This window comes from Nothoprocta perdicaria, unplaced genomic scaffold (genome assembly GCF_003342845.1).
Source record: "Nothoprocta perdicaria isolate Ctin4 unplaced genomic scaffold, notPer1 scaffold_104, whole genome shotgun sequence".
Lineage (NCBI taxonomy): Eukaryota > Metazoa > Chordata > Aves > Tinamiformes > Tinamidae > Nothoprocta > Nothoprocta perdicaria.
The window spans coordinates 2,376,305-2,393,202 of NW_020454139.1; the positions used below are offsets into that span (position 1 = coordinate 2,376,305).

Consider the following 16,898-nt stretch of genomic DNA (forward strand, 5'->3'; position numbering starts at 1 on the left):
ATGGATGAGCAGAATTTTCCAGGATTGAAATACAGAAAATAAAAGCCCTAATCCAAAAATGCACAGGTAGAGATAATCCACAGCAGTAGATCCACTGGAAGGAACATAGTCATTCTTACAAACAGAGCCACACAGTGAAACTTAGACCTGTGCCTAGTAATATATTGATTTTATTTCTATGTTTTATTTGCAAAAATATGACAAGTCCCCAAACCAAAAATTGAAGTGATATTCATGATTTGGCCTCAAGAACATGAGATTTCCTGACACTCACAAGATTACAAGTGTAATCTTGAGTTCTAACTATCCTCACCAGTTTCTCTCCACAGTGCTTTCTAAATATGTAAGGTTGTGGTGACTTCCCGTGACTTCCAAAYTCCCTGAGGTAAAAAACACATACCAGTTTAACACAGAACTGGCTGCCACAGCGCAATCACTATCTGTTGACTCGGCAAGTTCCTTATCCAGCAACAATCCATCTCACCATATAGGTGGCAGTTTAATATTCACCCAGGCTTTTGCAAATGAAGCGAAACATTTTTTTCCTTCACAGTAACGGTTAATGAAACATAGGCGCAGGATAACAGCTGATTAGCCTAACACTATAGCATATCCCAGGGTCCATCAATACGCTTGTGGATGCCTCCTGCCTGCCTCTGCTGTTTCTGATTCCCCTCAGCCTTTTTTTCGCTCTGAGCACAGACTTGGCAGAAAGCCTCTTGGGCCACAATGTATTTACGTGATCTGCTCCATCCTCCTGTTGGCRATTGCTGAGATACCTGGTCAACAGAAGGGCACTGGGGACACACAATCCCTCAGCAATGACTAAGCAGTTTTCCAAGCAGCCCTCATGCTCAAATGTAATTCAAAACACAGAAACTGCACATAAAAATACCAAACAAGAAGTGAAGGTTCCAAGCCTACAACAAGTCACAAATTCAGAATGTTCTGTCTGTTCAGCCAATGCAATGACAGACATAAATAGTATCAATCTTTTTCTATTCTATACTCTCAGTATCATTAAAGAAATTAACACCACCCTTTTGCAGGAGAGAGAGGAAAAAAATGTCAAAGCTAGTTGCCCTCCCCCTAAAAAAAAATAGAAGTAAAAAACCTGTAAGTGCTGGAAAAATTCATACAGATCTCTATTTCACTACTGTTATTTCAAACTCTAAATACTATCTGCAAGAGATCTTTCTTTGGCGTCCAGCCCTGGCAGAAGGCTGAGTTTTTCAGCTAATAAGGACCTGGAGGTTTTACAAGACCACAGGGGTTTTCAAAATACCCTTGCATACTCAGAGCAGGCAAATTAACAGATCTTATGCCAGATGCAAAGTGGCATTTTATAGATTACTTTAAAAAGCTACTAACAGTGAAACTTTAAGACTACATAAAGATATCCAAGCAGCTAATTCAAAATAAATCCACATTCTATTGCGATCATTATCATATATTCACTGTTCTGTAATGGACTTTGGATATATGTCATTGGTAAATAATCTGGATATATGCTCCTGCCTAAGCTGTGCTGGACAACTCAGAGGCTGCATTAGTGACTGGCAAACAACGTTTTACCACATAAAAAAGGAAGCCACATCTCTAGTAATAGCAACAGCACTAGTACAGGCAAAAACTTACTCACTGAACTGGCAAAMTGCAGATTTACACAGTGCTGTTATTCTGAAGGGTAAGACACACACTGCTTTCCTGTTTAAAAGTAGTTGAAAAGGTACATTCCACCTCTCATCACTGAATAGCGGCCGWATCTGCGGAAAGCAGCCCAATCTGCTTTCCAGTGACGCCAGCCCAATAAAACAGTTCTTGAGACCATCAGTAGCCTTGACAGCCATCTCAGAAGACTCCGTTCAGTCAAGATTTAGTAGTAATAGTAGCTCATGGTTTAAAAAGTGCTTACAGTCCAGAGAGCAGGGCCAAACACAGCTGCACACAGGTCCTGAATCAGGTCCTGTCAGAATTACCTAATGGTGGTGTTCAATGATGCTGGACACTATTGTCTCTGTGAAGATATTTCAGAACATCACTCCATTTAAGATCTGTATCCAGACTTCATCACTGGGACCAGTGCAATAACTAACTAGCTCTAGCTCCAAAAGAAGCTCTCCAGTGCGGTCACTGATAGCTAGACATTTTACTAGAGTCTGAGTATCTGGTGAACATATGCAGTAAAAACTGTGCAGGTTATTCTGAACTTCTCCTGCTATGCTGCTTATTGGACAAATTTTCAGAAATAATGCAAACATGAATACTGTTTTCCTACTTCTTAGTTTGCTTCTGATACATTTAGAAAATAAAAAGGAAAAAGTTAATGAAAAAAAAATAGAAGCAATGAGTACTTGCTAAGCGGAAGCTCTTARGAAATACTCTATCTTGTCTCTCTTCCATCCCCATGGACTGTTTTAAAGAAGACATGCATAACCATGTCATTGTTCATGGTATAACCATTGACTAAATGAGCTTTCTGTAAAACACATTAGTATGACTAAAATAATTCTAGATGGAATAACATAACCTTAGTTATACAACAGTTATTGATTCTCTGATGACATCTATATCATGAAATTATCATATATGCTATACACACATATATGTACATAACCAACACCAAGAAGGAAAAAAGACACCATGTAAGAATTTCCATGTCTGGAAGGGAACATTTCTTACTCCATGGAGTAATGAGTCAAATTATTAATAATTTTGCTGTTCATAACAATGCATTCTGCACTAAAAGCTTGCAATTGCAACTTACACTGTGCACTTTAGGGAAAAAAAGATCTAAGGTATTTTGGCTCAAAACTGATTTTGTTATTATATTATGACTATTAGCTTTAGATTTGCAATTTGATCCCTAAAATCTATTCCAAGTTTACTTAATGGCTTTATTATTTTTCTTTTTAAAGCCATTAAAGAAGAAATCACAGATACTTTTCTACTGAGTATATTCATTAAATAATGACCCATTCTCTGTTTAACAGTCCTAGTACATCCACCACTTGAACCTTACCACAGTAAGGGAAAACATTTGACTAGATTTTATAGTATGCAATTATGCCAGAATGTGCTTACTGAAGAAATATCTTCCTAGCTTGAGGCAAATAAGTTGGTTAATATCATGAAGCATGAATAGACTTGAAATAATGCTTCATGTATAGAATGATTTTTTTTTCCAGACTTTCTCTATATACCATGCAGCAACATTTCAGCATATAAAAAAGTACAATGGAAAAATGAGAAAATTGAACAAGGATGGTTGAGAAGACTTCTCAAGGGAATACAATTCCCTTCTTTCTATCCCGCGTACCGCCATACATGTAAACATGAAAGAAGGCACCGGAAAGAAATAAAGAAAGAAAGAAACAAACAAAATACCACTTCTATTCAAAAACCTCCTCTTCCCAACCCTTTCCTTCTATATTCCCTTATATGTAGAAATCTATATGCATATATAGATGTCTACAGAAACTAATATCAGCTCAGGGTGTAATTACAATCCTAATCATCGAAAATTATACCTGAAACAAATGAGCAGGCATAGCAGAAAAATATTTTCATGAAAGCAAACTTTTATAAAAAACATTTGTTTGCTTCTTCAGAAATATTATCATTTTACATATATTTTCCTCACCAGAGTGGAGATTCTGGGGCTCTCCTTTTCTCCCCAATCATCTGCTAAGGACAGTTACAGAACTGTCCTTAGCAGATGATTAAGATCAGTTGATTTTGGTATGGACTTTTTGCATGTCTACATTTACAAAACATGCTGAATTATTTCCATMTTTCCTTTCCTGACATTACTGAATTCCTTAATTCCTGAACACAAATCCCAAGGTCTGAAAAATAACCATTTCAATTAATTTTCTTCTCTCACACAAAGCAGTGGCATTTCAAAAAGAAAAAAATCAGGAGGTCAGTATTCCTTATAGCCATATTCCACTCTCCAGTCAAAATTTTGACAGATGTATAAATAGAGTACACTTGAGCAGTCAATACTATTTAAACARAATATGCACAAGTTTAAACATTCAACAGGTAATATCCCTGAGCATAAACAACTTGCCAGTAGACAGGAAAAGACAAGTGGAAAAAACAAATACAATACACAATCCATAGGACTGCAAATACTCAGTGCATATGAAAAGAAATAAACAACACCACTTACTTCAGATTTAGAGGATATGTTTTCCTCCATATCAGAATCATTGGGATCCACAATATCATCAAAAGGTGGAAGAGCAGACATCTTCTTTTCCAGTGTATCATTTTCAATTTTGACTTTCCCCATCTTGAATTGAGATCTATCCTTGGTTTGTTTTTTGTCAGCTGAACAAGTAAGAATCAGTGGCGGAGCACTAGAAAAACTTTTAAATAAAGACTCTGAACTACCTTTTTTTCTTTTTTTGGTAGAAAGTTCATCAGAATCCACAACAGAGGGCCTTTTTGTAGGGACCTTTTTTTCCAGCTGCTGTCCACCAGTTATGGTAAGGATGGGAGTGTTTTCAGATTTTGGCTCCTTGGTCATGGGTTTGGGTTCCTTGAAGGCCATCTTAGGAACTATTTTTTCATCTTTTAGTGGTTTGTTTTCTTTGGGTTTCTTAGAGCATTCTTTGGAAGATTTACTGTGTTCCCTGGAAGGTTCTTTGAAGGCACTTTTATGTTCTTTTGAGTCTTTAGAAGTTTTTTCTCTGTGCTCCTTTATTAACTTATGGGGCTTTGAAAAACTGTTAGTACTGCTGCTACTGCTACTAGTGTTCATTATCTTAGTTGGGTCCTGCAAAAAGGAGAAATAAAGCTTTATTTAGAAACAATCAAACAAACAAAAAACCACAAAAATTTCCAAGACACAATATATATGACTAAAATAATAATAAAAAGGACTGGGAACTGCAAATAATTCTGTAATAACCAAATCATAAAAGCCATCATTCTGGTCAACTTATGTACTACAATGTGGTGGACCATGAGCAGTTACCATTGTTGGTCAGTATTTCTAAGAAGAGAATTGATTCATATCTTAAAAATCAAACACAGCTTGAAAGAAATATGATTTTTAAAATTAATATAAAGGTTGTTTAGGAAATGTTAATGATGACTAATTGCCAAAGAGAAAAAAAAAAAAAAATGAGAAAAGATCAGCACAAGAACCTGGATACTGCCAGAGAGAATTAGGACAAAATATGTCATTTCAGGCAAAGCTGAACTTTTCAACCACTACTCTCTTTCCATCTTTTGTCAGACCTCTTTCCTCATTCACAGTGACAACTTTTGGCCAAGCCTAGCTGTGGAGGGACTGGTCAATACATCTCAACAACTAACATCTCTCTAGTGAAAATTGCTGCTAARAAAAAACTTTTGCCTCCCTACACTATTTTCTTTGCTGCTGTTTATGCCAGATATGTCATTACATATTTTAATTCAATTGCTGCAAGTGAAAAGGGCTTCCTGAGAATGTGGTAACTGGTAAAACAGAAAAGTTGAAGAGATTTTTTTCTGGTAAATGTTTACCAGAGGTATTTTTCTGGTAAAACTGAAAGGTTGAAGAGATAAGGAAAATAGTGATCTTTAACTAGACTTGGCAATAAGGGAACTGAAATATTTGGAACAGATTTCAGGAGATCCTTCCTTCTACGATTTAACTCTCATGTCCTCTGATTTCCTGTGTGCCTTCACTGAATTTTCAAAGGATAAAACTACCCTGAATTATCATCCAGCTTCATTGGAATTGCTTGCAGTGGCAGCTCAAAAATACCTAACAGCCTGACTAAATACATGTAATAATTCTCCAGAAACAAAGTTATTTTACACTACTTGAAATCTTCAAAACAACAGTTCTATTAACATGAATACATCCTCAACAAATTCAGGTATTTTGTTCCTTAAAGACACATATAAAAATAACTACCTATATATTGGTCCTCTTCAGAGATTCTTTTAGGGAAAAATACTTAAAGAAAGATATTGCTTATACCATTGGTTTCCTTCACCTGTACCTTTAAGCTTCTAGACTGGCTATAAAATCTAAGACCTTGGAAGCACAATTCTTTTCTTATTTTTATATTATGAAAAATCTGAAAAAATCCTAACTATAAGTACAGATTTAAACAGAACGTTATTTCATTAACAATGTCATGCTAAAATAAACACTGAAAGAACATACACTAAAAAGATTTTTTATTCCCGTTGAAAATCCATAAGATTGAAGATCTGAAGATCAACAGGATCTAATGGATCCTGTTGAAAATCTGTCAGACCGTAAGCTCAGGAAATCACTGCTCTGAGAAGATATGCTCTGATCAAGGGCTATACTCCATGACAGCACAGAAACCTCCAACTTGCAAATGATCAGACTCATGATTAACAGGAAGAACACTAATAGCTTCAATGAAGTTATATGGATGACAGCCATTCTGACATTGCAAGAACTTCCAAGTCTGTCTTGCTGGTGATTTTACATACTACAGCAGAATWGTTTTTAATTACTCTTCCTGAGGACAAAACAGGGTTAGTATTATTTATCAGACACTGGAATGAATCAAGTTAACTTTGTCACAACACACAGTGTTTTACAATTGCAATTTCACTGAAATTCTGAAAGAGCGCTTGATGAACACATACTAACAATTAAACACGCTTTCCATTACAATCTTTACACAAAAAAGCATTACTGAAAATGGATAACTACTTAAAAGAATGTTTGTCCATATAAATATTGAAAAGGCACTTCTATTTTGACTTTCAATACTACTGGTTAATAATCCAACTCTTCAAGATGCAGAACAAAGTAATACCCATGATCCTTTAGTCTGCTTAAGATACGATACTCTCTCATCTATACAAAATTCATGAACAAATACTTTGCTCTATTTATTTTTACAGAAATCCGCACCAATKTTTACCCACCATACTACAGCAAAAAGGTTCTTTTTCAGCGCTTTTCTGTTTCAGCGCTTTAGCACATATGCAGATGTGACTTCTCTGGCTATCTGACACTGAAACATATTTACACAACAGCAGAAGGTTAAAATATATTAAACTTATCTTCCCTCACACTTTACTGTTTTAATCCCAATATAAATGTAAGTGCAGCAGTGCACTCAAAGTCAAAAGAGAAAAAGAGGGCACAAAAACTTCAACTTCTACATGGAATGACTGATTTTCTAAGTACAATCTGTATCACTGCTCTGAAATCCACTCTCCCTGTCTTGCCCTCCTCTTCCTGCAAATAAACAGAACATGATCAACCTCTCAACAAGATAAGAAATTAAGACAAAGAATATACTCAATAATATACCCATTATGTGCTGCCTATTAACCAAATTAGCAGATCATGTCTATTTAAGATTTCCATAATATGAATGTTGAATGCTGTAAAACCTGGGTATTTTAAACAATCGTACGTACAGAGAGAGTGAACTCCATTCTTCTCCCTACCAACACAGAGAAAAAAGTATTTATTATATCACTGTTGCAAACAAATTCTCATGTCAGATTTGGAAATCTAAATATATACCAATATTAACAACKGGCAAAAGAAGAAATCCAGCACCCAAACCACTAGAAAACATTCAAGTTAAAATCTTGGATGACAGGGGAGGATTAAAAATGACTGGTCCCAAGTCAAATATATGCACTATGGATTTATTCTTAAAAAGCAATCCTAATACATGCCAAATTTCTGAGGAGACCATCTGGAGCTGGTAGAAAGCAAAAATGTTCTATCAATAACCTACAAGAAAATCTTCAGTCTTCAAGCGTGAAATATTCTGTGGAAACATCAATTTGGAAGGTAACATGGCAGAAACATCAAAGCTTTTTTTTTTTTTTTTTTAACAGACATAGAACTGTAGATGTTGGGAAGAAAAAAAAAAAAAAAAAAAGACAGTCTATTTTGTCAATTCAATATAGTTAATCCAAAAAAGTTTGAATCTAAAACATGAATTGAAATCTTTATCACACTTGAGAAAAGTTTGGCTGTGATGAGCAAGGCAAAGCCCAGTTTCATTTGCTAGGCTATGCTACATGCACTTTTCCATGTGGCGCTTTGCCAAAAAGGTTAATTTTGAAATTTACTTAGTCAGCCATTAAATTAATATACACTCTACTAATATTCCATGCTAATGAAAGATAAGTGACTGTAAACTTAAAGCTGTGAATAAAAATTATTTTTCTCTTAAACCATGAACAATATTCTGATGACATCTGAATGTCTAAATATAAGACATTTCCTCATTTCTCAAAAATCAAAATGTGTTAATCATTCCTTGCACTTGATTAGTCAAGACTATTCACCAGGTTAAAAAAAAAATACAAAACCAACACAGAAGGTATGTTAGATGAATTCATTACTAATGCTTTCATCTTCAGATCTTCTTGTATCACGTCAGAGCCAGAAACACTACTCTAGGGAGGGATAAGACATGTGCCACTTGTAAACAAGATGGAGCCCTCATAACTTTTTCACTTTCCTTACCAATAATTTTTATACGCTTTAAAGGAGGAGTCTAGTTTTAGTTGCTTTCCAGCATAGAACTATGAAATGGACCTTGGAGGCAATATTATCACAACCACTAGAAACTGGGGACCTATGTCTGCTTTACATTCTTTTCCAGAGTGTGAAGGAAGCTGAAGGCTTCAGAGAAATCAAAGTTTAAATATATGACACAGTGACATTTAATATCATATTTCACTTATTGTCTAAATAAAGTACCTTTTCTCAATTTCTAATCTTCCACAATGAGTCTATCACGAGCCAACAAAAATGCAGGAAAAAAAAACACTATGAGGCACTCAAAATAAAAAAAAAAAAACTTATAAAATTCTGTCATTCTAGTGGTAAATGTACACATCTGAATTGGGGTGAGCTGTGGGTAAATTTTCATAGTATGTGCTGCATAGACCTTAATGTAAATAAGAATGTATGCTTAAATGTCTTTTYCCCCAACTTAAGAAATGTTATGAGGAAGAAAAGTGAATTATATTTCTTCTATGTGACATAGCAAATGGTCTTTTTTTTCCACGTTGCATGTGTAATTATATAGAGACCATGGGGTTCTGACAGATACTATATTTACATACCACAGCTAACATTTGTGCATTCATGAAATATTATTTTAAGCAACTCAAGCGGATGTTATATCTTTATATATTGCCTGACAAACATTGAAACAATAATATGGCAGATTACAAGCATATTAAAAAGGCTGTAAACATTTTCTTTTATTAATCCAAGCAGCAGCAAGCACACACATTTCAAGATATTCAATCCCTTTGACAGATCAGCAGTAACAAGCCTTTAAAAAAATATTTGAAGAAGTGTTATATAAAACTAATAAAGTTGAATATTTTGGTTAGGCCTCTCTCATCTACAGTAGTTTTATGTTTAGACTAATAATTTCTGGTCCTGGTTGACACTAAGTTAACCATGAGTGAGCAGTGTGCCCTCATGGCCAAGAAGGCCAATGGCATCCTGGCCTGCATCAGGAGGAGCGTTGCCAGCAGGCCAAGGGAGGTGATTCTGCCCCTCTACTCAGCTCTGGTGAGGCCGCACCTGGAGTACTGTGTGCRGTTCTGGGCACCCCAGTATAGGAGGGACGTGGAGCTTCTGGAGAGGGTCCAGAGAAGGGCAACCAGGATGATTAAGGGAATGGAACATCTCTCRTATGAAGAGAGGCTGAGTGAGCTGGGCCTGTTTTCTCTGGAGAAGAGACGGCTCAGAGGGGATATGATTAATATGTATAAGTTCAGGAAGGGAGAATGCAGGGAGGAAGGGGACAGGCTGTTCTCACTGGTGGCCAGCGATAGGACGAGGGGTAATGGCCACAAGATGAAACACAAGAAGTTCCGTCTCCAGGTGAGGAGCAACTTCTTTACTGTTAGGGTGACAGAGCAGTGGAACAGGCTGCCCAGGGAGGTTGTGGAGTCTCCTTCTCTGGAGGTCTTCAAAACCCGCCTGGATGCCACCCTGTGCCACATGCTCTAGGTGTGCCTGCTTGAGCAGGAAGGTTGGACTAGATGATCTGTAGAAGTCCCTTCCAACCTTAAATATTCTGTGAATCTGTGAWTCTGTAATTTAGGATTGGAGGAGTCATAAAAACATGCATTCTTTTCACTTATAACGAAAAACTGTCATTTATTCAAATGTTATTGAGATCATATGGTCATGTTAAGCTTCTGGAATAGAATTAGTCTCAAAAATGCTTTCTGCTCTCAAAAGCAAGAGGAGGAGTTATCTAAAATGAATCACTTGTGGGAATTTAGATTTCTAATACATACAAACGTTGAGTACTGAAAAACACTAATTCATTTAGATTGGGGAAAAAATAAATTATTTTAAAGATATCCACAAGTACAGTGTTATTATTTCACTTTCCAATTGCTAGTCCACTTTAGTTCTTCTCACAGAATTACCACCGTCCACATTCCAAAAGCTCTCCACACTTCATGAAACTTCTTGTTGCCCATTACATTATGAACAGGGGCAGCTGGTGAAAGAGAAGCAGTCTACACTCAGTGGTTGGAGTGAGCCAAAAGAAGCACCATAAAATTCTTCCTTCTGGTCTGACATAGGAAAAACAACTTGAAGTAAACTTAATTTCTGTGAAAATGACTTCATTAATTCATTTAAATGAATTTATGTGAAAATATTATTCCAAAAGACATTATCCTGATTGAACTGATCATACTATTTCTCTGTTGTTTCATGCATATGGTATTTTACCCCATGTAAACAGAGTTGCCATCACAAATACCTTAAAAGCAACAGAGGTATCTGAAGCTAGCATGCAGTTATTTTTATACTCCGACTGATTCAAAAAATGAACAAATGCATGCAACAAGGAAGGCTTAAAACAAAAATGTTTTTCTTTTAAGAGTAACACTTCTTAAAAATTACAGTACAGAGTCTCACTTAGTGCCCATATTTACGGGCTTATATTCCAGAAAAGTACGAGAAAGCAAACTGATGGCTGTCTTACTTAAATCTGTGCTGTACATTTTTGATAAATTAGCATTATAAATAAGCATCTTTGCACATGTTTACTGTGTTGACTGCAATTCTCTACTAAGAGCAGTTGTGTGGTAATTCGTAGATGCCAAATGGATAGGCAAAAATATTCTTAGGGTTTTGGTTTTACATATTTAGGAGTTATAAATTCACCGTGAACTTGAATTTCGTATTCAAACATACAAAAGAAACACATCAGAACGCTACAGAGAAAGAGAAAAAACATCCTGTTTAGCTACTTGCAGTGCAAATACATACAGTTTTAGGCTCATGTAGCAAATCCTTGTGCAATAATTACCAAGACTGATAATTATCAAACTCTCCTCAGTAACTGTTAGAGGTATATTTAAATTTGAATACTGAGGATGCTGCATCAAAATAAGTAGGCTTACTCCACCTTAGCAAACAATAATTAATTTCATGAATTGGTTGGAACACACACCTCCCCCCAAAAAATAAAGCATCTTCCAAGACAAAAAATTGAAGACATTTAAATTGTTAGAATTTTATTATAAAAGAACAAATATCTAAGGTTATCTCTTGTGCCTATTCCTCGAACACAAGTGATGATCATAAGTAGAATAGATATTTACAACTGTATCTTAAGAGACACAGAAACAGCTTCTCATTAGCGTCTCTTAAATTGGAGAGGATCTATCCWGGACAGGAATCATTAATGCTAGGTGACATTTTATTTGTTTATTTCATTTTAGCAGCGAGCTACTTTATCTTGGATACTAATATGAAGGGAAGGTTGGAAAAGGAGGGAACCTACACTTAAAACGTTTTCAATTAGACAGCATTGCTGCTCATGATCCTATTTTGAAACAAAGCCTTTTGGAGCATTGATACAGAATACCATTCTTAGTTGTGATATACATCTAAGTTCATATTAACTCCCACAGTAGTTCTCTTGAGGTGGTCAGATTCATTGCAAATAATTACATAGGCAGAACTGAAGGACTGATGATGTTTAAGATAGAAAAGTCCTGAGGACTAGACTGGGCCCTCCTGGGCCCACAGGAAACATGCAAGCATGCTGAACTTGCCAAAGTCTTCCACAACACAGAAAAGTTCATTACCTCAATAGGGTTTAGAAAAAAAACATCCCAGGTACCATTTGTTCACTAAATGAATTGCAAAGGACACCCAAGACTTACCATGGGTACAATAAGTAGGTGGAGGACTAGTGCAGGACTTGGTATCCCTGATCCTTTCTGCAGGAATTAGAGCTGCCTGATTTACGCCAAGCCTCCACGTGCCTGTACTGGAATGTAGGGCAAGGCCCAGGGATATTCACATAATAGCTACATCCAAAGAAGAGGTTCAGAAACCAGTTATACAGATATACCCAAATTCAGGAGTCATATTATGGTGAGTGAAGTGTTAAAGTAACTCATCTGCAGGACCCAAGTGTTTGCAGCTGCCTCCCKGGCCAAGCGGCTGGGCAGTCATTTCTGTACCCTTGCATCCCTTCCTTCTAGGCATGACACCTGTTTGGGTTATCAAAGCACCCTCAGCCTCATCCTCAGATTCATTCTACCTCACATCAGGGAAATGAAAACGCTCAGACTCCTCCACTTCCTCTGGCTGTTACAAGAACTGCACTATTGAATGTAAGGCACTTGGATCATAGAATCATAGAATGCCAAAGGTTGGAAGGGACCTCAGAGGTCATCGAGTCCAACCCCCCTGCTCATGCAGGGTCACCTAGAGCATGTGCCACAGAGCTGCATCCAAGCGGGTTTTAAAGATCTCCAAAGAAGGAGACTCCACAACCTCTCTGGGCAGCCTGTTCCAGTGCTTTGTCACCCTCACAGTGAAGAAATGCTTCCTTAAGTTCCTGTGGAACTTCCGATGCTTCAATTTGAAGCCATTTCCTCTAGTCCTATCACTGTCCACCACTGAAAAGAGGCCGCCCCCCCTCTTCCTCACTGCCTCCCTTGAGGTGTTCATAGACACTGATCAGGTCCCCCCTCAGCCTCCTCTTCTCCAGGCTGAACAGGCCCAGCTCCCTCAGCCTTTGCTCATAGGGCAGATGTTCCAGGCCCCTGATCATCCTGGTAGCCCTGCGCTGGACTCTCTCCAGCAGCTCCACATCCCTCTTGTACTGGGGAGCCCAGAACTGGACACAGTCTCCAGATGTGGCCTCACCAGGGCTGAGTAGAGGGGGATGATCACCTCCCTCGACCTGCTGGAGACGCTTTTCTTAATGCACCCCAGGATCCCGTTGGCCKTCTTGGCCACCAGGGCACACTGCTGMCTCATGGTCAACTTGTCGTCCACCATGACACCCAGGTCCCTCTCTGCGGGGCTGCTCTCCAGCAGGTCCACCCCTAATCTGTCCTGTTATCCGGGGTTATTCCTCCCCAAGTGCAGGACCCTGCACTTGCCCCTGTTGAACCTCATGAGGTTTCTCACTACCCAGTCCTCCAGTCTGTCCAGGTCCCTCTGGATGGCAGCACAGCCCTCAGGGCTATCAGCTACTCCACCCGGTTTGGTATCATCGGCAAACTTGCTGAGGGAGCACTCCAGCCCTTCATCCAGGTCGTTAATGAATAAGTTGAGCAGGACCGGACCGAGAACTGACCCCTGGGGACACCACTAAGTACAGGCCTCCAGCTGGACTCTGCACCATTGACAACCACTCTCTGCACCCTGCCATCGAGCCAATTCCTAATCCACCTCCCCGTCCACACATCTATCCCACACCTTCGGAGCTTGACCAGGAGGATGCTGTGAGGGACAGTGTCAAAAGCCTTGCTCAAATCCAGATAGATGACATCCACCGCTCTGCCCTCATCTATCCAGCTAGATATTCCTTCGTAGAAGGTGATCAGGTTAGTCGAGCAGGATTTCCCCTTGGTGAATCCATGCTGGCTACTCCTGAGCACCTTCTTCTSCTCCATGTGTCTGGAGAGAGCAGCCAGGATGAGCTGCTCCATCACTTTCCCGGGGACGGAGGTGAGGCTCACCGGCCTGTAGTTACTCGGGTCCTCCTTCTTGCCTTTTTTGAAGACCGGAGTGATGTTGGCTTTCTTCCAGTCCTCCGGCACCTCCCCCGTTCTCCAGCACCTTCCAAAGATGATGGCGAGCGGCTCGGCTAGGACATCTGCCAGTTCCCGCAACACTCTGGGGTGCATCCCATCTGGGCCCATGGATTTGTGGGTGTCGAGGCTCCCTAGATGCTCTCTGACCCACTCTTCCTCTACCCAGGGCAAGCCTTCCTCTCTCTGGCTCTCTTCGTGTGTCCCTAGGGCCTGGGATTCTAGAGGGCTGCCCCCGACAAACACAGAAGCAAAGGCAGCATTCAGCAGCTCTGCTTTGTCCGTGTTTTTCATGACCCATTCACTAGTGGACCCACGTTCTCCCTGACCTTCTTTTTGTTGTTGATATATTTGAAGAAGGATGCAACACAAACCAGTCCGCGACATACTAAAGTGAACACTGTTCCTCTAAATATACTTTTTATTAATTCATATACTTAGGTATAGCATAGCTCACTGCCTGATAGTTCTTTCAAGATAAAAGAGCAGGCATTTTTTGAGGAGATAGCCTTCATGCTCTATAACTGTAGAAAACATTATTGGTAAAAATGAATCCAAAAATCAGGTGCCAATAAGATTAGGCAATATATTTCAAACTAGAAGACATTAAAAAAGGAAAATCAAATGCCAAATGATTTTGAAAACAGAATGGAAAAAATATATATATGCTAAATCATTTATGAAGCAAATAGCAGTCTTGCATTTATTTCTCCTTTTAGTAACAGCATACCCACAAGATGAATTTATTTTTACAAACCGAAGTGCTTTGATATTTTTGAAAGGTTCATTTATATTTCTCAAAAGGTTCATTTCAATACAATCTTCATCACTTTTCAGCTTTCTGTGCATTCAATTTGATGTCCTAGAAACTGATGGCATATTGCTATCTTTGAAACACTTAATAAAGAATTAATCCCTAAAGTTTAAACACAATTAAAAACCCTAGGGAAAACATTTTTATCTTATAAAGCATTCATTTACCAATATTTAAAAAAACAAGCAATTATCTTAGTATTTGCTCAGATTCTATACATTTCTGTAGATCTCATTAAATCCTTTTCTGGGAAAAAAATAGCTCCCTCCCTCCCCTCCCCTCTATCCTCTAAAACCATAATAGATGACTAGAATTACCTCTGGTAGTGAAGTAAACCAACAGTACCTTAAAAAAAAATCTTAACTTACACATATTTTCACAGCTAGTTTAGAATTACTTTTTACGTAGTTAGTAAATTCACATTAGATAAATAACTAGGCCTATTATAATTGGACTATGTTACACGACTGTAAAATACCCACAGGAATTATTTTTTCTTATTTTTTTCCCCCCGAGTATCCTTCACTGGTTCAAGTGCCTTCTGTCAAAGTAAGTCTCACCTTTGTCCCRTGAGATGACTTCTTCTTCACGTCAGAAAAAGACAGGGAGTTACTGGGAAGGTTGGGGAGATGAAGGCTCTGTCCTGAAGAGATTGATGTGCCATCTGACATTACCATGATCTGCCATAAGAGGAAAWGCATATTAAGTCAAATATCATGAGACATGCATACATAAATATTCTGACCTGTCAAAGGAATTAGCAAACGAGAGGGAATTAGCCAGCCACTGATRGAATACTACTTGTCCAAAATATACATTTAATGAACAAATTGCACCTTTTGATTTCCATGCAAGTACAACACAAGCCTTGAGGAAGTGACACAACTTCCCCATTCCTGTTCCATTCCTGTTCCTTACATAGCACTATTCCTGAGCCCTAAATTAGCATCTCTTTCTTATTCACTTTAGTTCAGCTTTGGTATGAAAACAGTGTAACTCTACATGTCAGAACTCCTCATTGTCAGAGACTAGATCTGCATCAACTTCAGGCTTCTGCCTTATGAGTTCTAAAGCACATCCCTCGTAAGCAAATAGTGTTTCTCTGTACCAAGAGTCTAGYACTGTCACCTGTTTGTTAATTTTAAAGACTCGTGAATACAAAAGATCAAACGCAGAGGGCACAGAAGATTCAGCCATGGTTAGAGTGGTTACTAGACGTGTTGAAATTCATGCTTTCCATCAAAGATGATCTCCGTACCTGTTGCCTGTGCTCTAGTGCTGCTGTGCCTTTATCTTGCTACTGCTTAGCAAAGCTAATACATTATTTGTTTTTTCAAAAATACTAAATAGCAGACACAGCTGACTACTGTCTGACAAACCTTGCAAGTCTAGAGATAAGTTAGAGATCTGCAGATCTGCAACTGCAAGGAAGCTACAGGATCCCACATAGCACTTTCATTTACTTTCCTGGATCACCTTTGCCCCTCACATCACCCAAAAAGTTTCTCCTTGATCACAGGTTGCTGCATTAAAATATCTGTCTATAAAATAACCTATTTATATAATCATCAAACACTCTATGAAATAGGAGTCTGCACAGAACTCCAAAAATAATAATAAAAAAATCCTTTCAATTTGTAATCAAGGTAAAGTCAATATGAATAAGTTATTGTGGTTTAGCACATTAGGTGATTTTACTTCAGGCTGACATTTACCGTCACCTCCACATGCCAAGGGTTCTGATTGAATTGAGTCCAGATGAAAGCAAGGAAAGGGAGAAGCGAGCAGAGAATGACGAGTAACAAGGATAATGAATGTTACCACAAAATCTGCCGCCATACATACACACACAACATACACAAAATGGTCATGACCATCATTCTCTTTAATGGACCCACTTAAATTGGTTGATTAAATAAAACCGTTGGTTTTTGCACTGAGTTTAATCTAAAGGAGAACATTCTTTGTAGAAAATACCACCTGCACTAAAATCAGAAGACTGTTCAGCAGAAGTAAACAT

The 16,898-nt window shown here is 38.2% G+C and overlaps 1 protein-coding gene across 1 annotated transcript in view; it reads right to left on the minus strand.

The window, feature by feature from the left end:
* MLLT3 (MLLT3, super elongation complex subunit) overlaps nucleotides 1–16,898 on the minus strand; it is a 123,579-nt gene that overhangs the window by 24,334 nt on the left and 82,347 nt on the right. The window contains exons 4-5 of the mRNA XM_026044072.1: nucleotides 15,439–15,558; nucleotides 4,178–4,786 (exon numbers count right to left, since the gene is read on the minus strand). Coding sequence (XP_025899857.1) covers nucleotides 4,178–4,786; nucleotides 15,439–15,558 — 729 coding nt within the window. The remainder of the gene's footprint in view (nucleotides 1–4,177; nucleotides 4,787–15,438; nucleotides 15,559–16,898) is intronic.